At 43.9% G+C, this 25,149-nt stretch overlaps 1 protein-coding gene across 1 annotated transcript in view; it reads left to right on the top strand.

Annotated features, from left to right (window-relative positions):
* The window catches only part of LOC126092078 (tubulointerstitial nephritis antigen-like), a 570,548-nt gene that overhangs the window by 409,178 nt on the left and 136,221 nt on the right, over positions 1-25,149 (top strand). The window contains exon 3 of the mRNA XM_049907500.1: positions 11,599-11,657. Coding sequence (XP_049763457.1) covers positions 11,644-11,657 — 14 coding nt within the window. The 5' untranslated portion in view covers positions 11,599-11,643. The remainder of the gene's footprint in view (positions 1-11,598; positions 11,658-25,149) is intronic.

The raw sequence follows: 25,149 nt of genomic DNA, 5'->3' as shown, positions 1-25,149 counted from the left end.
TTTTTTATGAACAGTAGTGAATGGATACACCCGGAGTTGATACACTGTCCGGTCATGTTAATGTACCACCTGTAAAATGCTTGAATAACCAACTTTGCAGCATGGACCCCTGTGAAGCGTGCTGGAAGGGAGTCATTGACGTTCTGCAATGTACCGACAGGGATGTACTGACAACCACGTCTACTCCAGTGCCGTGGCCAACTGCTAAGTTTCTCGCTTGAGGATCCGTGGCACGAAAAATCCGATCGAGATGGTCCCATAGGTTATCGACTGGGTTTAAATCCGGAGGGATATGAGGAGTACGACAAACGCATCCTGGTGTTCGAATCATGCCCTTACACTGCGAGCTGTATGACACGTTGCATTGTCCTGCTGGTAGATACCATCGTTCCGAGGAAGAACAAACTGCATCCAGGACTGTACATGGTCCCCAGGTGCAGATGCGTACTTGTGTTGATCCATTGCGCTTTCCAAATTACCGAGATCACCCGAGGGGGTCCAGCGATTATTGTAGGTTGTTTGCTTTCCATTTGAAGGGGGATACAATGTGATTAATGTGACAAGACCACCTATCACTACTCAGTGGACGTCCAGTTGCGATATTGGCATGAAAATTCCAGTCTTATTCGCCGATGAAGAGCAGTCGGAATGGCTGTATGCATCAGGTGCCTACGCAGCAATGTTCGCTTAACGGTCGTTGGATAGGCTATTGGTAGGCCCTTGAGCGGTCAGCTGCTCAGTAACACATCTATTCGTCCGTACATACCTCCGCAGCTGTCGTTCACTGCTGTTACCTATAGCCCGTGCCGCACCACAGTTGCCTCGGCGCCGGTTGTAGATAGCTTCATTTAAAAACTTGTTTCGAAAATGATTTCACTCTTGACTCGAAAGCCAATGATCATGCCACGTTGAACATCAAATAAATGGCTCCATTTCCGCTTTACGACTTCGACTGCCCTATTTTCCGCGTCCCCCGACATGCTTTATACAAGATGTTACAATAAGGTACGGCCAAACTTTCAGGAAACATTCCTCACACACAAAGAAAGAAAATATGTTACGTGGACATGTGTCCGGATACTTTCCAGGTTAGAGCTCATTTTATTACTTCTCTTCAAATCACATTAACCATGGAATGGAAACACACAGCAACAGAACGTACCAGCGTGACTTCAAACACTTTGTTACAGGAAATGTTCAAAATGTCCTCCGTTAGCGAGGATACATGCATCCACCCTCCGTCGCATGGAATCCCTGATGCGCTGATTCAGCCCTGGAGAATGGTGTATTGTATCACAGCCGTCCAGCACGAGCACGAAGAGTCTCTACATTTGGTACCGGGGTTGCGTAGACAAGAGCTTTCAAATGCCCCCGTAAATGAAAGTCAAGAGGGATGAGGTCAGGAGAGCGTGGAGGCCATGGAATTTGTCCGCCTCTACCAATCCATCGGTCACCGAATCTGTTGTTGAGAAGCGTACGAACACTTCGACTGAAATGTGCAAGAGCTCCATCGTGCATGAACCACATGTTGTGTTGTACTTGTAAAGACACATGGTCTAGCAGCACAGGTAGAGTATCCCGTATGAAATCATGATAACGTGCTCCATGGAACAGGTGGAAGAACATGGGGCCCAATCAAGACATCACCAACAATGCCCGCCCAAACGTTCGCGGAAAATCTGTGTTGATGACGTGATTGCACAATTGCGTGCGGATTCTCGTCAGCCCACACATGTTGATGGTGAAAATTTACAATTTGATCACGTTGTAATGAAGCCTCATCCGTAAAGAGAACATTTGCACTGAAATGAGGATTGACACATTGTTGGATGAACCATTCGCAGAAGTGTACCCCTGGAGGCCAATCAGCTGCTGATAGTGCCTGCACACGCTGTACATGGTACGGAAACAACTGGTTCTCCCGTAGCACTCTCCATATAGTGACGTGCTCAACGTTACCTTGTACAGCAGCAACTTCTCTGGCGCTGACAATAGGGTTATCGGCAACTGCACGAAGAATTGCCTCGTCCATTGCAGGGTCCTCGACGTTCTAGGTCTTCCCCAGTCGCGAGTCATAGGCTGGAATGTTCCGTGCTCCCTAAGACGCCGACCAATTGCTTCGAACGTCGTCCTCTCGGGACACCTTCGTTCTGGAAATCTGTCTCGATACAAACGTACCGTGCCACGGCTATTGCCCCGTGCTAATCCATACATCAAATGGGCATCTGCCAGCTCCGCATTTGTAAACATTGCACTGACTGCAAAACCACGTTCGTAATGAACACTAACCTGTTGATGCTACGTACTGATGTGCTTGATGCTAGTACTGTAGAGCAATGAGTCGCATGTCAACACAAGCACCGAAGTCAACATTACCTTCCTTCAATTGGGCCAACTAGCGGTGAATCGAGGAAGTACAGTACATACTGACGAAACTAAAATGAGCTCTAACATGGAAATTAAGCGTTTCCGGACACATGTCCACATAACATATTTTCTTTATTTGTGTGTGAGGAATGTTTCCTGAAAGTTTGGCCGTACCTTTTTGTAACACCCTGTATACCCTGCACTGTTGGAGCTACTACTTGCGGTCTGTAAGCGGTTACTGCACGCTGACGTCGAACATAGACGGTGGTGACATTAATGGGACTGGACAGTGTATATGATGCCTATACAGCGCAATATGGTCCCCAATCAAGCAGCAGTCGCCCGCCTGTAAGGAGATCCATCACTTGAGAGATTGGGCCAGTTCTTCCGTGTGAGACAGAGTCTATTACTCAACGGGGTTAAGTCGGATCGCGACTGCGACGCATTGCTAGCTTCGTCATTCTGCGAGTCGGTGTCTGTGCCGTCCTCGAGTACCACGCCAGTGAAATGGCAGCCAGTGAAACCTGCAAGTGAATGGCGACCGCAACGTGTGAAGTGGCGCTATTCCGCCTGTCGCTAATACGGAGAGCGAGCCCTTTCGCTGCTGTACCTTTCTTTCCAAAGCCCTGTGTAAATCGATTTATTTTCAAACTTCCCTGCGGGTTAAATCTGTAAGCCTTTGTTTCAGTTTACTTCAGAAATCAATTCGTTACAAAAAAAATGTAAAATTGATTACGTCTTCTATAATTCCTCGTAGCAGCAAGAAAATTACGGTGTTCGACAGACATTTTGTTTCTCCTGAGCATCAAATCCATATGGGGTGTAAAAGTTAACCGTTTGCAACGTACCGCATTAGTGTAAGGGATATCGAAACGGGCAATTTGATACAGGACACTTGGGTCTATCAAGCAGCCAAATGACCTCATTTTTTCACTTTCTTTTTGTAGGAAACAAAATGTTTGTTGACTCTTATAGGATTATCCGCTCTCGGAAGCAAACCGCGATGCAGAACGCTTCTCTTGCAGTGTCTGTCACTGGAAATGAGGGAGCATCTCCGTGACTCTTTCGTGCTTACTTTTTTTTGGGGGGGGGGGGGAGTCATCACTCTTCTGACTGGTCTGATGCGGCCCGCCACGAATTCCTCTCCTGCGCCAACCTCTTTATCTCAGAGTTGCACTTGCAACCAATGTCCTCAATTATTTTCTGTACGTATTCAGGCATTCTACCTCTGCAGTTTTTGCGCTCTGCAGCTCCCTCTGAATACAATGGAACTCATTGCCTGATGTCATAACATATGTCCTTGCATCCTGTACCTTCTCCTTGTCAGTGTTTTCCACGCATTTCTTTCCTCTCCGATTCAGCGCAGAACATCCGCATTCCTTACCTTATCAGTCCACCTAATTTGTAAGTAGGCTGTTTAGGCTTTCTTTATGTAAGTTTGCTGTTTATGTTTTTTATTGGCAACGTTACATAGCACTCTGTATGAAAATCACTGGCTGTGCTGTGTGCAGTATGTGGCTAGTTTGCATTGTTGTCTGCCATTGTTGTCATGAACTGCTACAGCTGGATGTGAACAGCGCGTAGCGTTGCGCAGTTGGAGGTGAGCCGCCAGCAGTGGTGGACGTGATGGCGGAGTTTTGATAATCTGTAAGACTGAATGTCAATTATGAATATTAAGGTAAATACATTGTTTGTTCTCTATTAATATCTTTCATTTGCTAACTATCCCTATCAGTAGTTAGTACCTTCAGTAGTTTGAATCTTTTATTTAGCTGGCAGTAGTGGCGCTCGCTGTTTTGCAGTAGCTTGAGTAGCGAAGATTTTTGTGAGGTAAGTGATTTGTAAAAGGTATAGGTTAAAGTTAGTCAGGGCCATTGTTTTGTAGGGGTTATTGAAAGTCAGATTGCGTTGCGCTAAATAATATTGTGTGTCAGGTTAAGCACAGGCTTGTATAATTGTTCTAAGTGGACGTTTCACATGTAAAATTGTTTTAAGGGGACGTTTCAAATTTTCAACATTCGTCTGAAATACTTCGATCCTCTTCTGGTTTTCTCACGGTCCATGTTTCACTACCATACAATGCTCTGCTCCAGACATACATTCTCAGAAATTTCTTCCTCAATTTAAGGCCTGTGTTTGATACTAGTATCCAGGAGTACCCTGTTTGCCAGTGATAGTCTGCTTTTGATGTCCTTCTTGCTCCGTGCGTCATTGGTTATTTTGCTGCCTAGGTAGTAGAATTCCTTAATTTCATCTATTGCGTGACCATCAGTCCTGATGTCAAGTTTCTCGCTGTTCTCATTTCTCCTACTTCTCACTACTTTTGTCTTTCTTCGATCTACTCTCAATCCATATTTTGTTCTCATTAGCCTGTTCAGTCCATTCAGTAGATCATGTAAGTCTTTTTCAGTGTCACTCAGAATAGCAATGTCATCAGCGAATCGTATCATTGATATCCTTTCACTTTGAATTTTAATTCCACTCCTGAGTCATTCTTTTATTTCAATCATTGCTTCTTGGATGAACAGACTGAACAGTACGGGGAAAAGACTACATACCTGTCTTACATCCTTTTTAATCTGAGCACTTCGTTCTTCGTCGTCCACTTTTATTAATCCCTCGTGTCTCTTGTACATACTGTATATTACCCGTCTCTCCCTATAGTTTACCCTATTTTTCTCAGAATTTCGAACATCTTGAACCTTTTTACATTGTCGAACGCTTTTTCCAGGTCGACAAATCCTATGAACGTGTCTTCATTTTTCTTTAGCCTTGCTTCCATTATTAATCGCGACGTCACAATTGCCTTTCCCTTTCCTACAGCCAAGCTGATCGTCATCTAGGACATCCTGAATTTTCTTTTACTTTCTTCTATATATTATTCCTGTCAGCAACTTCTATGCATGAGCTGTCAAGCTGATTGTGCGATTCTCGCACCTGTCACCTCTTGCAAGCTTCGGAATCGTGTGGATGACATTTTTCCGAAAGTCAGATGGTATGTCGCCAGACTCATACATTCTACACACCAACGTGAATAATCGTTTTGTTGCCACTTCCCTCAAAGATCTTAGAAATTCTGATGAAATGTTATGTATCCCTTCTGCCTTACTTGATCGTTCTAGATACTGAATCAGTCCTTCCGGTAATCTTTTTTTTTTCGATTCTTCACATTTTCCATGCAGCCATTCCGCTTTAAAAAAGAACTGCATCCAAAATATACACCGGATTTCGGTTAACACAGAAGCAGAATTCGAAGCGGGCAGCATTAGATCGGTCAGACTGTCGCTTTTAACTGGTACACTGTTATAAGACTATTTGAAATATTTATCAGTAAAGCAGTGGGTTTCTGCCGCCGTTTCAGGTATTCTTATAACAGCAGAAAATGAGTGTTTTCTACGCGTTATAAACAAGAGAAGAAAGACCACAGCATAAATAAAAGCGTGCCAAGCTTTAGAAGGCACGGTAGATACAAAACTACCAACATACGTGACTGATATCGTTATGTGAGAAAGAAAATATACAAAAACCCACTGACGATAGTTCATCGAAAGTGCTGACACGTGTGTGAGTAAATCAAAACTAATCAAACAGTGTCTCGCACAAGGAGGAATTTTATCTCTATTTTTAAATTTTTCATTTTTATCAACCTCGTTTGCTAAACAAAGGGAAGTAACCTTTGAGATACGTTTCACAGTGGTTTGTGAAGTATGCCTGCAGATGTAGAAAATTGCAACTGTTGATTATCAGACACCGTGTACACACGTTAACGGCTGCAGATTGGTTATTCTGTCTCAAGGTTGTTTAACTTACCTCGATGGATTTTAAATTCAAGATCCTTTCACCCTCTCTTTACACACAAAATTTATCACTACGCACTGTTCCTGCATATTATTGCCACATTCTTCACCGCCAAGAACTATCGCTTTAAACGAAAGAAACACTTTATCACAAGCGCTGAAGCCTCTTCTGCATTAAAACGTCTAGAAATTGAGGAGGTGACCTCCGCTAAGAGGCAACAAGGGAACGAGGCAAGGAGGCAGTAATTAATGGCACTTATAGTAAGAAGCTCGCGACGTGAGCAGCCTATATGAACAGTTCGGTGCAATCAGGGCAGTTAACAGTAATAAACCATCTAACGCTTCTTATGCTCTCTGTCCCTCGTTTCTTTTTAAAAAATGTAATTCCTTCTCAGTAAACAGCTGTAAGAAAAGAGTTGAATTCCGGCTCGTTAAGGCAAGAGCGAGCTGAAGCACAGAGAAGAAAACTCTTCCATAATGTATTGTAAGCCGTAAAAGCATTAAGCAAGAGTCGCAGCAGTTGTTATTTATCTTTGAAAAAAACAGAACTATCTGAAATAGATGTGTTGGTTCTACGTATATGTTAAAAGCGAAGAAAAAAGAGTTTGAAGCGTAACATCCTGTCTGTGGCACAACTATAGACGCTGCAAGCCTTGGGCATTCGGAAATGCTAGATGTGGCCATCTTGAAATATACGAGGGTTGGAACTTTAATAGTGGCAACTATTTATTTACAGCTCTTACAATATAGATACGTGTTTCAAAGTTTTACTGATCTTCAGAGTAGTCACCAACATTGTGTACAACCCGTTGCCAGCGATGTAGGATGCTCTTAGCAGTGCCAGTTGTGTTGACAGTTCGAGAGGCGCAGTCTATTGCCCGACGAATTTGTAGCAGTTCTGAAACGAATGCCGTGAAGTGTTTCCTTCAGTTTAGAAATCGACTTGAACTTACGAGGGCTTAAGTCATGGGAGTGCAGTAGGTGGTACAGCAGCCCCTTCAGTCACACAAATCAGTAACAGCTTGCACTGTACGTGCTTGAGCATTGTCTTGCAAAATGATGGTTAGGTCCTATAGAATGTGTCATCACTTCTGTCTCTATGCTGTTCATTTTTGGAACACAACCTACGACCAGCTCAGAAACAGAAGTGATGACACTTTCTGCGGGACCTGGACATTATTTTGCAGGACAATGCTCAAGCATGTACAGTGCAAGCTGTTACTGAATTGTTTGACTGATGGGGCTGCTAAGTGCTATACCACCTACTGCAGTCCCCTGACTTAAGCCCTCGTGAGTTCAACTCGATTTCTAAACTGAAGGAAACACTTCATGGTATTCGCTTCAGAACTGCTACAAATTCGTTGGGCAATAGAGCGCGCCGCTCGAACTGTCAACACAACTGGCACTGCTAAGAGTAATCTACGACTTCCACATCGCTGGGTTATGCACAATGCTGGTGACTACTTTGAAGGTTAGTAAAACTTTGAAACACGTATCTATTTTGTTGAGCTGTAAATAAATAGTTCCAACCTTCGAATATCCCGCCATTTGCATCAACTACTTTGAAAAAGTGGCTTTGAAAAAGCCATGCACTGAAAATTAACCTTTTTTAATTGGCATTCCATCTGGAGTGGGATAGTAATTTGAGCGGCGGAATCTTTCGGAACTGACTGAATCATCCACGTCAAACTGTTTTAGGCGTCCGTCAAGTTGTGATGAAGACATTTGTAAGCTAATGGTGATAGCTGGCTAACTTATTCCGTCCGAACTGGCGACATTGTCTCATCCGTATGATGACGGTTTTCAGAAATTATTAATTTAGGACATGAGTAGTCTTCTCCTAGTCAGCCAACAGGCCTGACACAAAAAACTGGGAAGAGATATTCATCTTAGCCAGGTTGTTAATGATGACGTTGACAATGTGTTTGCAAATTTCCCAGTACCTCTGATGTACAGGGGTTGAACAAAAATATGGAAACATAGCGCAAAATGGATGGTTGGACAAAAATCCAGATGCTTGCCTAGTCTGAAGGTTGTGCCGTTGTATTTGACTAAGAATGATACACGTGTAAAGTTCTCTGCGGGTTGCAAGTGTCATACGTGGTCAGAACAGCGTTCTGCGTAGTAGTCAGTGCATTATGTCGGATGTAAGTAAAAGCGTACGTGGGAGACTGTTGGTGATCGTATGATGGACGCTGTCTAACCTAGGTGGCGGAAGTATTTGATGTTTCAGGAGGCACTGTTTCAAAGATTTATACCCCACACGGGAAAGTGGAAATACATAAGCCACCATCTCAGAACGCGAACGATAGTGTGTTTTGAGACGCTTGTGACGAAAAATAAAATCACTGCAGATCTGGATGTCGCATTCATGAACCTTGTCAGTGACAAAACAACACGAAGGGGATTCAATAAGCAGGAAACTGCAGTGCGATCTGGGTTCATCAGTGATGAGTAACAGGAAAAATGTGGTGCTGAAGCCCTAACACATGGACCATGGAGCAACGAAACAGCGTCATTTGGTCGGATGAGTCTTGTTTCACACTGTTTCCAACTTCTGGCCGAGTTTACATCACAAGAGTGAAACATGGCGGGGGTTCGGTTATGATTTAGGCTGCCGTGTGGTGGTATTCTATGGGCTCCACGGTTACTCTGCAAGATTGCATTACTGCCAATCTCATTACTGCGAACGACTATGTCACCCTTCTGGCTGATCAAGTCCGTCCCATGGTACAATGTAACTTCTCCAGTGGTGGTGCTGTATTCCAATATGACAATGGCCCTGTTTACGCAGCTCACATTGTCCAGAACTATTTTTGTGAGCACGAGGATGAATTGTTGCATCTTCCCTGGCCACCACATTCTGATTTGGAGACAAGGGTACGTGAACGCCATCCACCAACATCATCATTATCTGAACTCGCCACTACTTTGCAGGAAGAATGATATAAGATTCCCTTCAAACCATATAGTGTATCTATCGATTCCGAGAAGACTGGAAGTTGTTTTTAATGCCAATGATTTTCCTACACCGTTGTTTCTGTGCTCAAGAAACTGTGTCATCAACGTTCGTATTTTCTCCAGAAATCTTCTTAAAGACGAAGTTTCTTCTTTATTAAGTTTGTGAGCCACTTATCGCTCACGCGAGCCCTTCAGTTCCCAGACTAACAGCGAATGCGTTAGGCTTTCTTCCAAAGAATGTAATCTCCAACACGTATGTTTTGTCGTCTACATTGACTAAACCCGTTAATAATCAATCTTCATGAGGCAGAAACTCACGATCTTCCTTACGACACTTTTTAACAATCTCATTTTTCTTATTCAGGGCTAGCCGGCCGGGGTAGCCGAGCGGTTAAAGGCGCTACAGTCTGGAACCGCACGACCGCTACGGTCGCAGGTTCGAATCCTGCCTCGGGCATGGATGTGTGTGATGTCCTTAGGTTAGTTAGGTTTAAGTAGTTCTAAGTTCTAGGGGACTTATGACCACAGCAGTTGAGTCCCATAGTGCTCAGAGCCATCTTATTCAGGACTGTCGAAGTGTTTATGGCGGAACCCCGAAACCTTTCGGTACGTCCTTATTTTTTCACTCCAGATTCCACAGGCTAAGTAACTTGCTTCTTTTCTGTGAAAATCGAGCACCTACCTGATGTCACTTATACAAGTCGTTTACAGTAAAGACTGTGGTAAGTTATGTATTACTGAGAAAACAAAAAAGTGTCACGAAGGTGATAAAACAATTATTGAGATAATGCCATGGTTTTAGCAACTGCTTATAAATATTAATAATATACGAGGGTTGAATGAAGAGTAATGCCTCCGCCTTCTTTAATTGGTTTTGGATGGGAATATTTTAATAAACCAAATCCAGAAATAATCCTTAGAATGTGATCTTTAATTACCAGTATTCACTTTTCCACATAATAACCAGCCCATTGGATTCATTTCTGCCAACGATGAACAAGTTTTCTGAACCCGTCACGGAAGAAGTCGACACTCTGTTTCCGCAACCACAGTCTCACAGTTCTCTCAACGTCTTCATCAGAAGCATAAAGATGTCCCCGTAGATCGTTTTTCATTATCGTAACAGATGGAAGACGGTTCTAAATCTGGACTGTATGGAGGATGCCGTACGGTGGTGAGATTCAGTCTCTGAAGTTCTGCTGTGGTGGCACGTGGAGTGTGTGGCTTGACATTGTTACGCTGCAGGAAAACATTTCCCTTTTCCTGTCGGACCCTTGCTAGCCGTCGTTCGCAGTGTTGTGATGTAACGCTCTGATTTTAATGTTGTTCCACGATCAAGGATAACATCATCTGCGTTCCAGAACACTGTGGCCATGATTTTTCCAGCTGAGGGCTGCATCTTGAATTTCTTTTTCTGGGGCGAGTCTTCGTGTCGATATTCCACAGACTGAAGTTTCGTCTCCGGGTCGCAATGATGCACCCACGTTCCGTCTTCTGTCACAATTGGGAGGAGAAAGGCGTCACCTTCGTTCTCCTAACGCGAGAGGAGTTCCTGGCAAATTTCAAGTCTGTGCGCTTTCATTTCAGGAGTCAGCATCCCGGGTACCAATCGTGCACAAATCTTCCGATAACAATAATGTGACCCACACGTTCTTGTGAGTGATACGTCGATCGTCCTGAATCAAATTGTCAACATTTTACTTCTGAAACTCAGTGGTTGCTTTCACAGGACGTCTAAGTCTCTGTCTGTCACGCAGGTCAGATGTTTCCGCCTCAGTATCTTTAAACCTACTCGCCCAACGACGCACAGTACTCACATTAACACAATCACCATAAACTGCTTTCATTCTATGATGAATCTCCTTTGGGGTGACACCGTCTGCTGTCAAGAATTCAATGACTGCACGTTGCTTAATTCGCGTTGACCGACCGTCTGCGCAGGGTTTCATACTTTACACTGTAACAACACAACCGTACAGTGCTAAGGCTTCCCGCCAACTGGAGCTGCAGAGAAGAGGCTACGAAACAAGCCAGTACCTGTCGCATCCCAATGCTGCCAACTGTTGAAGAGTTACAAAGGTGGAAGCATTACTTCTCAGTCAACCCTCGTATATACAATTAATTTCTTCACACGCCCATGCCCTCCACTACGGAGTACAGACCATAGGTGGGACACTCAACTGCACTGCGACAAAAGTCATTCACAACGCTCGAATGGGCTCAGCCTGTAAATATGACCGTAAATATGCGCCTTATTATTACATACGACCCTGTGTTGTGCTTCTCAACATCTTTCGCAATGCACATTTGTGTAATTTTAATTTATGTTACCTTTTATAAGTTGCTGCGCTTAAGAAATTGTTTGGACGCACTTTGTATTTCTGCTGCGTTATCGTCACTTTAGACGATACAATACGTCACTAGCCCGTTTCTTGTTTTAATCATTATCGATATTGCCTTTTTTTTGTTGCAGGAGTGATAGCTACCAAAGCACTGCACTAACCTTCTACCAGCCACCATGATCGACGCAAGGTGAGTAGTGAACTTAACCGCGTAATTCAGATGCAATTAATGCCGTCTTCAGCCTAAATTTTTTTCTCTATTACTTTAAAGTACTTTTTTCAACTTTACAAATCAGTTAGTGTGTTACATATTTGACTTCTAAGCAGGTAAGCGAGAAAAAGTTTAGAGAAGGTTTGAAATTATGTTTAATTTGTGGGAAGTCGCTAAGCGTTCTCATTATCGAATGCTGAATCACTATAGCATTGGTAATTTATACTCCATTTCAGAGAGAAGTTATTTTTTCAAGCTTCTCAGTGTTTATGGCTGAATCAGGCTACATCAGTCTCCAGCTTCTGCGGAACATTGCCTCAACAATAACCAAAAATACATAATAGATGTACAAGTCTTACAGACAGAGGAAAAGGGGGCGAAATTCAACCAATTAGAAATTTTAGTAATTAAAAGACGGATGTGTGCATCCAAACACCTATTATTAAACGAGCAAACCCAATTCAATTATTCACCTCTTTTAGATGAGATCACAACTCCAGGATAGAAGCAAAACTTTGGACCTCAGTCCATCAGTAGACAAAAAGTTCTTGGACGATGCATAACCTTAGTTTCGTCATGTTAGTGTAATTGCTGAATTTTGTAATTCCATATGTAATTTGTTAAAAAATGGTCATTGAAGTAATTTTACATTAAGCACCTTAAGAAGTTGAGACGACTATCTTTGCCTTATCATCATACTTATCTGTGCATTACCATCTTTGGGAATCAGTAGCATACTTGAAAATGCTTTTACAACCCGAAACCTAGGTCGTGCAGTAACATTAACAGTAAAATTTGTGAAGGAAGGCAAAAAACAGTGTTTCTTTAGTTGATGTTTCATTTGTTTATGTGCAATAAACTCAGTTTGTAAGAGATTAAGTCGTTGTGAGACGTGAACATTATTTTACCGCAAATTCCTGCCTCCACATTCATTAAACTTCTCACTGATTCCATTTTGGATTAATGCGTCAAATCCGTTGGTTGGTCCCTGGACAGTGACGTAGCCCATATTTTGAACTGTAACCGAGCATCAGGACGCACTGTGAACAGTGTTTTTCTTGCTTTGTTTAACTTTTATTCGTGCTGATGCGCGTGGGGGCTCACGAGCCGATCTCTGATAGAAGCAACAGTGGTTAACTTGACCGTCAGTCATTTACTTTTTCGACAGCAAGCAGCAAAAAGAGCAGCGTGAACATTCACTAACATTTTACATCTGCAAATAGTACCCTACTAAATCGCAAGATACAGATTCTCTTACACAGCTTATACGCTGTTAAATTACTGGAGGTAAACATCAGGTTCAACTTTTTTTTTATGTACGACCTTTTCTTTCCTCCATCCCTGTGTAATCCCAGCTGATGCTACATCTCTAATGATCTCTATATCAATGGGCCGCTAAACTCCAGCCTCCTTACGTTCTGCGTGAGATGGCTATCGAGCCGAGCCACGTTCACCAGTACAGGGCACCATTTCTCGACGCTCTGGAAGCACGCAGAATTATCTCGGCATGTGTTGCAGCGCGCAAGGTCGGGGACAACCTGTCCCTAATTACGCAGGCCTCTCGTGCAGTAGTCTCGTTCCTGCCGGTTTCGCTGCCAAAGCCGGTGGACGAGTTCCTCTCGTTGCCAGCAGCCCCACCCACCCCGTGCTGCCTGCCGTCAGAGGAGGCCCCGGTGTATGCATATCTGGCGCGCATATCTGCGGACACAGCTCCCCGCCCAAGTGCTTGTAGACCTTATCGCGGTCCACAAGCACGCGCACCTAGCAGGATCTCGACACTGTTTAACCTGCGACTCCTCTCTCTGGGAAACAGGGCCGTAAACAAACAGGGGGAGGGGCGCATCTCTCGACTACACACCGTTCTGCGGAAACTCTTTCCACGACACGGCTGTGGCGCTCTCTGGCGAAGCACAATAAAAGCTTTCCGCAGCAGTTCCATTACTGCAGCATTCGAACCAGAAGCGAGCTGTTATCTTCAGTAGATAACCACCATCGTACCTTAGCAAAAGATCTGGCAGAGAAATCGAAGCCGGCCGGAGTGGCCGAGCGGTTCTAGGCGCTACAGTCTGGAACCGCGCGACCGCTACGGTCGCAGGTTCGAATCCTGCCTCGGGCATGGATGTGTGTGATGTCCTTAGGTTAGTTAGGTTTAAGTAGTTCTAAGTTCTAGGGGACTGATGACCTCAGAAGTTAAGTCCCATAGTGCTCAGAGCCATTTGAACCAGTTTTTAGAGAAACCGAGAAAATTCTTGTCCTATGTAAAATCTTTAAGAGGTTGTAACTAAAACGAAATCCGAAGTTTTAAATTTCACGTACAAGAAATCGTTCATGCGGTAGAATCGTAGAAACATACTGTCTTTGGACAGCATTCGTGGTGCAGGAAAACAAGGGAAAGAGTTGAAAAAAAAATAAGTCACCAGGTCCGGATGGAATCCCAGTTCGGTTTATCAAAGAGTACTCTACAGTATTCGCCCCTTACCTAGCTTGCATTGATCGCGAATCTCTCGCCCAGCGAGGAGTCCCAAGCGACTGGAAAAATAGCGCAGGCGACTCCTGTGTATAAGAAGGACGCGCAAAATTACAGACCGGCATCCCTAACATCGGTCTGCTGCAGAAAACTTGAACACATTCTCAGTTCGAATACAATAAATATTCTTCAGACCGACAATCTTATGTCCAGAATCAGTATGGTTTTAGAAAACATTCCTCATGCGAAACTCAGCTTGCCCTTTTCTCAGCCGGCCGCAGTGATCGATCGGTTCTAGGCGCTTCAGTTTGGAACCGCGCGACCGCTACGGTCGCAGGTTCGAATCCTGCCTCGGGCATTGATGTGTGTGATGTCCTTAGGTTAGTTAGGTTTAAGTAGTTCTAAGTTCTAGGGGACTGATGACCTCAGATGGTAGATCCTATAGTGCTCAGAGCCATTTGAACCATTTGAACCCTTTTCTCACATGATATACTGTGAAATATGGATGAAGGGGAACAGGCAGATTCCATATTTCTAGATTTCCGGAAAGGGTTTGACACGGAGCCCCATTGCAGGCTGTTAAAGAAGGTATGACCATATGGAATAGTTTAACAGATATGTCATTGGCTCGAAGACTTCTTAAGTTAAAGAACTCAGTATGTTGTCCTCTACAGCCAGTGTTCATCAAAGTTAGGGTTATCGGCAGGAGCGCCCCAGGGAAGTGTATAAGTTAATGATTTGGCGGAAAAGGTGGGCAGCAAGCCGCTATTGTTTACTAATGATGCTGTGGTGTTCGGGAAGGTGTCCAATTTGATTGACTGTAGGAGAATAAGAACAAGATGACTTAGACATAATTTCGAGTTGGTGTGATGAATGACAGATAACTCTAAATGCAGATAAATGTAAGTTAATGCGGAGGAGTAGGAAAAACAAACCTATTAATTTTCGGATGCGGCATTAGTAGTGTCCTGGTCGACACAGTTATGTCGTTTACATATCTGAGCGTAACATTGCAAAGCGATGTGCAGTGGAACGAGCATGTGACGATTGTGGTAGGGGAGACTAATGGTTTATTGGCGCATACAGTTCCTGTGCGCTAATGCGCTTTTAAATCAGTCTAGGTAAGGGCTGTCAGCCTCGTTACTTTGGTTCACGTACATGACAAAACTTCTCGCTATTCCAAAGTCAATGACTGAAGCCCAATAGTCATACAAACTATTGCGGAGTGTGCGCTCATTTGAAACTTCCTGAGAGACTAAAACCGTGTGCCGGGGCCGGACTCGAAATTGGGACGACTGCCTTTCGTCGGCAAGCGCTCTACAGACTGAGCTATCGAAGCGCTACTCGCTGTCATCGGTCATCCTCCATATAGTCCCGACGTGGTCCCATGTGATTTTCCTGTTTATAAAACTTGGAGAACACATTCGAGGACTTCATTTTCATAGTAATGAAGTGGTGCTAGCAGAGATGAGGTTGTGGCTCCGTCGCCAAGGTGAAACATATTAGTGACGCTATCAACAAACTGGTCTCTCGTTAGGAGAAATGCGATCGTCACCAGCGTGAGTACGTTGAGAAATAAATGTCTAGACATGAAGAAAGGATAATGATACGGAATGTTACTAACGTTTGTTTTAACTAAAAAGCTTTAAGTGTTTTCACACAGATATGTAGCCATTAGTAAAGGTTGTTTACAAAAATCTCAAAGTTCTTGACAAATTTATTTTAAATTTTTACAGGACACTCAGTCATTCATATGGACACAGAGTATACGAGGTGTGACAATAAAGTAATGACACTGATTTTCTTTGAGAGATGTGGCAACCCTGCAGGCTTGAATAGGCACAATATCTTTGACCTTGGTCTATAAGCGGCTTCTAGTCCAAGCGGCACATCGATGCAAATGCTCACAAGGGAACCTCCCCATCGCACCCCCCTCAGATTTAGTTATAAGTTGGCACAGTGGATAGGCCTTGAAACACTGAACACAGATCAATCGCGAAAACAGGATGAAGTTGTGTGGAACTATGAAAAAATAGCAAAATATACAAACTGAGTAGTCCATGTGTAAGATAGGCAACATCAAGGATAACGTGAGCTCAGGAGCGTCGTGGTCCCGTGGTTAGCGTGAGCAGCTGCGGAACAAGAGGTCCTTGGTTCAAATCTTCTCTCGAGTGAAGAGTTTAATTTTTTTTTATTTTCAGACAATTATTATCTGTCCGTCCGTCCGTCCGATGTGAGGTAACTGCGCCGTAGCATGAGGATGCTACACCTAAACAAACACCGAAACACACGACGTCAGTCGACTACAGCGCACGGAAGAGAGAGTATTCCTGCTAACGAGGCTCCCTGGCTGGCAGTTGACTATTCGCTACTTTGGACGGGAGTGCATTAAATACGTGAGATGTATTCCGTGGGCAATATGATTCCAGCAAATATAGCTCGCGACTTCAATAACAAGGTCAATGAATATTTTCCGAACTGTAAGTTGCGGTGCGGTCGCAAAACATAGACACTAAACTTATTACAGTGAACAGAGACGTCAATGAATAAAGGAAGAAAACTTTTCACACGAGGGAGGACTTCAACCAAGGACCCATCGCTCGGCAGTTGCTCACGCTAACCACGGGACCACGGCGCTCTTAAGCTCGTGTATCCTTTATGTTGCCTATCTTGCACATGGATTACTCAGTTTGTATATTTTGCTTATTTTTTTCATAGTTCCACACAACTTCTTCCTGTTTTCTCGAATAATCTGTGTTCAGTTTTTCAAGGCCTATCCACTGTGCCAACTTATAACTAAATCTGACGGGGGTGCGATGGGGAGGTTCCCTTGTCAGTCGTAAGTTGTGCTACAATGAGTTAACACGTGTTTGTGTCTCTCGTTACAGAAATGGTTCAAATGGCTCTGAGCACTATGGGACTTAACATCTTAGGTCATCAGTCCCCTAGAACTTACAACCACTTAAACCTAACTAACTTAAGGACATCACACACATCCATGCCCGAGGCAGGATTCGAACCTGCGACCGTAGCAGTCCCGCGGTTCCGGACTGCAGCGCCTAGAACCGCACGGCCATCGCGGCCGGCCCGTTACGGAAATGGAACCGCATAATATTGCGCAACGGTATGCCATTTCTTTTTGCGTTAAATTGGGTGAAAACGCGACGACAACTAACGGTAAGCTTCAGAAGGCTTTTGGAGAGGAGGTTATGTCAAGAGCTCAAGTTTTTCGTTGACATAAAATGTTCAGTGAAGGCAGAACGAATGTTGAAGATGAAGATCGCAGTGGACGACCATCAGCCTCACGGACGGATGTCAACTTGGCCAGGGTGCGTGAACTCGTGCGATCTGATCGAAGATTATCCGTGAAAATGCTTGCAGAAGAACTGAACATCAATCGAGAAACGGTTCATCTAATGATAACTGAAGATCTTGGTATGAGAAAGATTTGTGCAAAAATGGTCCACAAAAATCTCACACCACAACAGCGAGAAACACGGAAAATGTGGCAGCCGATCTGTTAGAGAAAACGGAAATCAACCCAGAATTGTTGAGCCATGTTATCACTGATGATGAAAGCTGGTTTTTTTCAGTACGATCCTGAGACAAAACGCCAAAGTTCGCAATGGGGCTCAAAGGAATCACCCAGAAAAGAAAAGCTCGCATGTCAAAGTCAAAAGTGAAATGCATGCTTGTGTGCATCTTTGATTCCAGGGGAATTGTTCATAACGAGTGGGTGCCTCCTGGACAAACAGTTAACCAATATTACTACAAAGAAATTTTAGAAAGACTTCGTAAAAGAGTTCTTCGTGTCCGTGCCAACATTGCTAATAATTGGATTCTGCATCACGATAATGCGCCATCCCATTTGCTCTGTCAGTACAGCAGTTTGTAACCTCAAAACAAATTTCAGTACTACCACAGAAACCTTATTCACCAGATATCGCTCCGTGCGATTTGCAAGAGTCAAAACAGCGGTCAAGGGACATCATTTTCAAACAACACAAGATGTCCAGAAAGCTGTGACAAGGGTCTTGGAGGATATTACAGAAGATGAGTTCCAGAAATGTTACCATCGATGGCAGAAGCGCTGGAAAAAGTGTGTGCAATAAGAAGGGAACTACATTGAAGAAGACAACACTAAACTTGACCAAAACGGTAAGCAACATTTTTTTCCCATCAGTCTCATTACTTGATTGTCGCATCTCGTACATTGTTTTAAACAACGATGTACAAGTTTTCTGTTAAAACCGAAGAAGGGAATGCTGCGCTTTGCTTTGCTGTGAGAATGTGCGGTTTTGTTTTCTCTCCCGGAATCAGTTTTAACTTCGATAGTAGGGCATTTAAATCACTAGGAAAAGTATCCGCTTTATATATTCTTTCTCATTGTACAGAAACAGACTGAAAAGCTCGAAAGGATGCTGCAGGGCAAGTTGTACAGAGAAATAATTGTCACGCCGTTTCGATGCATTACACCGTTTCCGAGTTAATTAGCGATGAAGTTAGCGAATCAGGCCGTTGCGAGCAAACTAAAGCAGCGCGCCACAGACGGTGTCGGTAAACGTAGTCTTCGTTTCGTTTCCTAAAACCGAACAAGAGAGCGAAACGAAAACTGGACGTGGGAAGGTAGCAAGGATCGAACCCGAGTCGATGGCTGAGCAGTCTCGTGCACTATCATCTACGCTGTTGAGAACAGCTGACACTCGTGTCTGACAGGTTTCCGCGCGCAACGGCCTGACTGGCTAGATTCAGTGCTAATTAACTCGGAAACGGCGCAACGTATCGAAAATTTTTCTTATTAATTATTTCTCAGTATAACCTACCCTGCAACATCTTTACAAGCTTTTCAGACTGTTTCTGACCACCCTGAGAATACAACAATGTGCTGTTTTGTTTTCTTTCTTGCAGTTGTCTTTCACAGAAAACCGCAAAATTATACACTACTGGCCATTAAAATTGCTACACCAAGAAGAAATGCAGATGATAAACGGGTATTCATTGGACAAATATTTTATGCTAGAACTGACATGTGATTACATTTTCACGCAATTTGGGTGCATAGATCCTGAAAAATCAGTACCCAGAACAACCACCTCTGGCCGTAATAACGGCCTTGATACACCTGGGCATTGAGTAAACAGAGCTTGGGTGGCGTGTTCAGGTACAGCTGCCCATGCAGCTTCAACACGATACCACAGTTCATCAAGAGTAGTGACTGGCGTATTGTGACGAGCCAGTTGCTCGGCCACCACTGACCAGACGTTTTCAATTGGTGAGAGATCTGGAGAATGTGCAGGCCAAGGCAGCAGACGAACATTTTCTGTATCCAGAAAGGCCCGTACAGGACCTGCAACATGCGTTCGTGCATTATCCTGCTGAAATGTAGGATTTCTCAGGGATCGAATGATGGGTAGATCCACTGGTCGTAACACATCTGAAATGTAACGTCCACTGTTCAAAGTGCCGTCAATCCGAACAAGAGGTGCCCGAGACGTGTAACCAATGGCACCCCATACCATCACGCCGGGTGATACGCCAGTATGGCGATGACGAATACACGCTTCCGATGTGCGTTCACCGCGATGTCGCCAAACACGGATGCTACCATCATGATGCCGTAAACAGATCTTGGATTCATCCGAAAAAATGACGTTTTGCCATTCGTGCAGCCAGGTTCGTCGTTGAGTACACCATCGCAAGCGCTCCAGTCTGTGATGCAGCGTCTAGGATAACCGCAGCTATGGTCTCGGAGCTGATAGTCCATGCTGCTGCAAACGTCGTCGAACTGTTCGTGCAGATGGTTGTTGTCTTGCAAACGTCCCCATCTGTTGACTTAGGGATCAAAACGTGGCTGCACGATCCGTTACAACCACGCGGATAAGATGCCTGTCATCTCGACTGCTAGTGATACGAGGCCGTTGGGATCCAGCACGGCGTTCCGTATTACCCTCCTGAACCCACCGATTCCATATTCTGCTAACAGTCATTGGATCTCGACCAACGCGAGCAGAAATGTCGCTATAGGATAAACTGCAATCGCGATAGGCTACAATCCGACCTTTATCAAAGTCGGAAACGTGATGGTACGCATTCCTACTCCTTACACGAGGCACCAGAACAACCTTTCATTAGCCACGCCGGTCAACTGCCGTTTGTGTATGAGAAATCGGTTGGAAACATTTCTCATGTCAGCACGTTGTAGGTGTCACCACCGTCGTCAACCTTGTGTGAATGGTCTGAAAAGCTAATCATTTGCATATCACAGCATCTTCTTCCTGTCGGTTAAATTTCGCGTCTGTAGCACGTCATCTTCGTGGTGTAGCAATTTTAATGGCCAGTAGCGTATTTATGTCTTATCAGTTTATGATTAGAAAATTACTAGGGAATCTGAATTTGCCGTAGCAATAAACAAGGCTGAAGATCATAGACAGGGGAAGAGGGAGATGGACAGAGGAGAGGCGGCGGAGAAGATTTGGCAGTGGGGGCGGGGGGGGGGGGGGAGGGGCAAGAGAGAGAGAAAGGAGAGTGTGCGGGAGGAAGTGATGGACAGATTTAGCAATTGCGAATCATTGCTGGGGTCGCTAGTAAAACATAATTTATTACTGCGACTCCAGACAATTCGTCCGGCCATAGAGACATATCGCTATCCATGCGTAGCCGGGAAGGGTGGCAGTCGTGGATAAAAATGAGAGAAGAAACAAATTTTGTACACTTTTAGAACGACCCTCATATGTGTATGACTCAATCATTTAGTACTATTCCGCTGCAAAGCTCCAACAGACAATAAGCGAGAATAAAACACGTCGAGAAGTAAGGAGAGGCCCTCGTTTCCAGGCCTGGTGCAATTATCTGCACTGAAAAATCAGATGGAGTAGTAGCAGGCGTGTTGAACTAGTGTAGAGACGGAGAGGAGATTGCCGGCGCTATTTCGAGGCGGCTGAAACGAGCTGCTCTGGAGAGTGTGTAAGAGATAACAGCCTCCTCGGGGCGAGAATATAACCAGGGGCGCCGTGCTGGCAGCAGCCACGTGCTCCATTTTGGCAAAAACAACCACCAGGCGCAGGCGATGCCTCCTCAGCAGCACTACGGCATTTACGAAGCACGCGGAAGAAATAAACCGCCGGCGTTACGACCCCACTTCATAAACAGTTTCCCGGCCTGTCGCCGACTGTTTGAGCGCCTTATGAATAAATGGTTGCAACAGTGTTTACCCTGTACGTTAACGGCCGAAAAGAGCTCTTTGTGAGCCTTTCAGAATTTCTCCTTCTCGTGGAAAGGAATTCCTCGTTAGCACGTTTAGCTTTATTGACTCGAGGCGAGGAAGGAAGGGAATTTAGACGGAAAGAAAAACGGAGTGCACTCTAGTGAATGGATGGTTTCAGGCTAGGCGTACGGTGTGACATTACTCCATTAGTATGAGGTAATAATGAAGCACGCAGAATTGCCCCTGCATAGACCGTTTGTTTGAGGGCTGTCTAGCAGTTTCAAAGCTATATCCCTTTTTAAGTAAAATTGATACATGCACTTTTTGCCGATTTGTATGAGATATCAAGTGACTGTCCAATTGGATTATTTCATTTGTTCTATAAAGTCGCCGTAAGATTAAGCAATCTAGCATCTAGTCACAGTAGCAAGAATATATAGGGTGAGTCAGAAGGAAAACAATATTTAATTTGCAGATTCTAAAACTAACAACAAAAAATTTTAGTCGTACGTAAAATCTATGAATGCTACAAATAACTCAATACCTTCTCTTGTTGACAGTACGGGCCGGCTGGGGTGGCCGACCGGTTCTAGGCGCTACAGTCTGGAACCGCGCGACCACCACGGTCACAGGTTCGAATCCTGCCTCGGGCATGGATGTGTGTGATGTCCTTAGGTTAGTTAGGTTTAAGTACTCCTAAGTTCTAGGGAACTGATGACCTCAGAAGTTAAGTCCCATAGTGCTCAGAGCCATTCGAACCATTTTTTTTTTTTAACTGATGATGATAAACAGAAGGCCGAAATTCTAAACCTAGCTTTCAAAAACTCTTTTACGGTAGAGAACTGCATCACCATTGTCCCTCTCATTTACCAAACAAACTCAAGGATGGCTGACATAGTGCTTAGTGTATCTGGGATAGTAAAACAGTTAAGATCCTTAGACGTCAGGAAGGCATCTGGCCCAGACGGTATCCCCGTAAGATTTTATATTGACTATGCTACAAATATAGCACCATTCTTATCCGTCAACTATCAGAGATCATTGGAAGGGCGGAAAGTTCCACGGGACTGGAAGAAGGCCCAGGTCATAGCAATCTATAAAAAGGGGAGAAAATCGGATGCACATAATTATCGGCCAATTTTGTTGTAGAATCATGGAACATATTTTGTGTTCAGACATAACGACCTTTCTAGACTCCGAGAAGCTCGTCTGCAGAAACAGTCACGGTTTAAGGAAACAGCGGTCATGCGATACACATCTGGCCCTCTTTGTGCATGAAATACAACAGGCTCTAGATACCGGCTCCCAGGTTGATGCCATATTTCTCGACTTTCGAAAGGCGTTCGACTTAGTTGCGCACTGTCGTTTGCTCCAAAAAGTGCGGGCTTGTGGCCTATCCGATGACATATGCGGTTGGATAGATAGTTTTCTAACAGACAGGGAACTATGTCGTCCTGAACGGGGTGACTTCAACAGAAACAGGCTTAACTTCAGGTGTGCCTGAGGGCAGTGTAATGGGTCCGCTGCTTTTTAAGATTTATATCAACGATATGGTTGATGGTTTTGACACAGGCATTAGACTGTTTGCCGATGATGCTATAGTCTACAGGAAAGTAGTACCACGCGAAAGTTGTGAACAAATCAATGATGATTTGCAAAAAATAAATGCGTGGTGTAATGACTGGCAGTTATCTCTCAATATTAGTAAGTGTAACCTACTGCGTATAACAAGGCGAAAATCCCCATTAAAGTACGAGTACAAAATAAATGCCCAGTCTTTGGAAGCGGTAACATCCGTCAAATATCTGGGTGTGACTATTCGAAATGATCTCAAATGGAATGATAAGATTACACAAGTTACGGGCAAGGCGAACTCTAGATTGTGGTTTATTGGTAGAATCCTGAAGCAATGCAGTGCTTCGACAAAGGAAATAGCTCACAATACGTTAGTTCGTCCAGTCTTGGAGTATTATTCGTCTGTATGGGACCCTTACCAGTTGGGTCTGGTTCAAGAGATTGAGAAGGTCCAAAGAAGAACGGTAAGATTCGTGACTGGTGCATTTAGCCATCGCGAGAGCATTACAAATCTCATAGAAAGTATGAAGTGGGACACACTTGCAGATAGACGGCGCGCTAAGCGGAAGGGGCTGCTCACTAAATTTCGAAATCCGATCTTCGCCGAAGATGTAGAGCATATATTATTACCACCAACTTTAAAATCGCGCAACGATCACCGTTAAAAGATAAAGGAAATTAGAGCTCGTAGTGAGGCGTTCAGACAGTCCTTTTTCCCTCGCGCGATCCGTGAATGGAACAGACGGGGGGAAATATGACTTTGGCGCGAATTGAGCCCTCCGCCACGCACCGCTTGGTGACTAGCGGAATATATATGTAGATGTAGAAGGAAAGGTATATGCTTTGAGGGGTGTTAGCATTAGTGATTCTGAACAAATGAACACGTGTCCCATTCTTAATAGTTTCCGAGAAAACTAATGAAAACAATGGGGAACAGGACAATTGCAGATGATGGCAAATGAAACATTGCAATCTAGTGTTTTGTTTGATTGTGTACATTTCCTCACAAAAGATGTTCAGAAAGTCGACCACCAAGCGCAATGCATCTTGCAGCTCTTTTAGACGGCTGCTGTGTTGCTGATCTGAATTTATTCTGTGTGAGCTCCTTCTGTCTCACCATGTGCATTTGAGAAAAGCAGTTTCTCAGATGACGTGTCCTTCTTTCAATACTTACAAGCTACAGTATATCTTCTATACAAAATTCACCAACAAATAATTTGCGGCATTGTTAAATGCTTTTGTCAATATTAAGCAAACGCCGTCCCTGTACATCTCGCTAAAATAGAAAGAAGATAATAGCTTAAAGACCTTTCTGCTATTATCAAAGTGCTCTTCCTTTCTCTCTTTACCCTTCGCTGCTAAATACAATGCCAGTGATATTACTATCGGAATTATAACAACTACTAACAGACGTAGCGCAGTCCACGAAGGAGGAAAAAAATGCTGGTGAATTTCGTTTGCTTATCTGCCGGGATATGGCCGCCATAAACTAAGCAGTACAGTGCTGTTGGAATTTAGCGAATCATTCATTTACTCATCGAGCTCCTTGGATCTTTCTAAGGAAGAGAGACTTTAGGGATATGCAACAGATCAAGGAATACATTAACGAGAGACGAGCAACTCGTAGAAAGTTATTATATGCACAGTATTTACAGCAAACTTTCACTAGACCGCTTGATACTGCTTGTGCTTAACCCGGCTCTGTTTGGTTATTCAGAAGGATATCCGGAGTTTGAGAAGACGCCTGTGCGAAAAATAAAAGACATACAGAAAAACTGGCCGGGTGCGATGAAGTCTTTGCGCTCTGAGGGTTTCGTACAAACTTAATTATGTGTATAGACAGTTCATCCACTCTGGGAATCGATAATCTCGACTATTTAGACCTTTTATCGACTTAGGTAGTGGATAGATATCGGTCACGGTAATTCCAAGACTTTTGAGAATGTTTTAATTTCAAGTTTGGATTCGGATAGCAAATGACAAGAACAGTTACTTTCGTGTGTTATAATTACAAATTAACACCCTTCTGATTTTTTTACTTTACTTGTACTGCGAAACCTTGCCTCTTGCTAAATCTCATGATCATAGGTCAACGGAAAGAACCCTATAGATCTTGGTGTGTGAGTTTGTGAGTACCAAAATGTTCAAACGTGTGTGAATTCCTATGGGACCAGACAGCTGAGGTCATCGGTCCCTAGACTTACACACTACTTATACTTATACCA

This window comes from Schistocerca cancellata, chromosome 7 (genome assembly GCF_023864275.1).
Source record: "Schistocerca cancellata isolate TAMUIC-IGC-003103 chromosome 7, iqSchCanc2.1, whole genome shotgun sequence".
Lineage (NCBI taxonomy): Eukaryota > Metazoa > Arthropoda > Insecta > Orthoptera > Acrididae > Schistocerca > Schistocerca cancellata.
The sequence above is the reverse complement of the archived record's forward strand: the minus strand, read 5'-3'. Positions and strand labels throughout refer to the sequence as shown.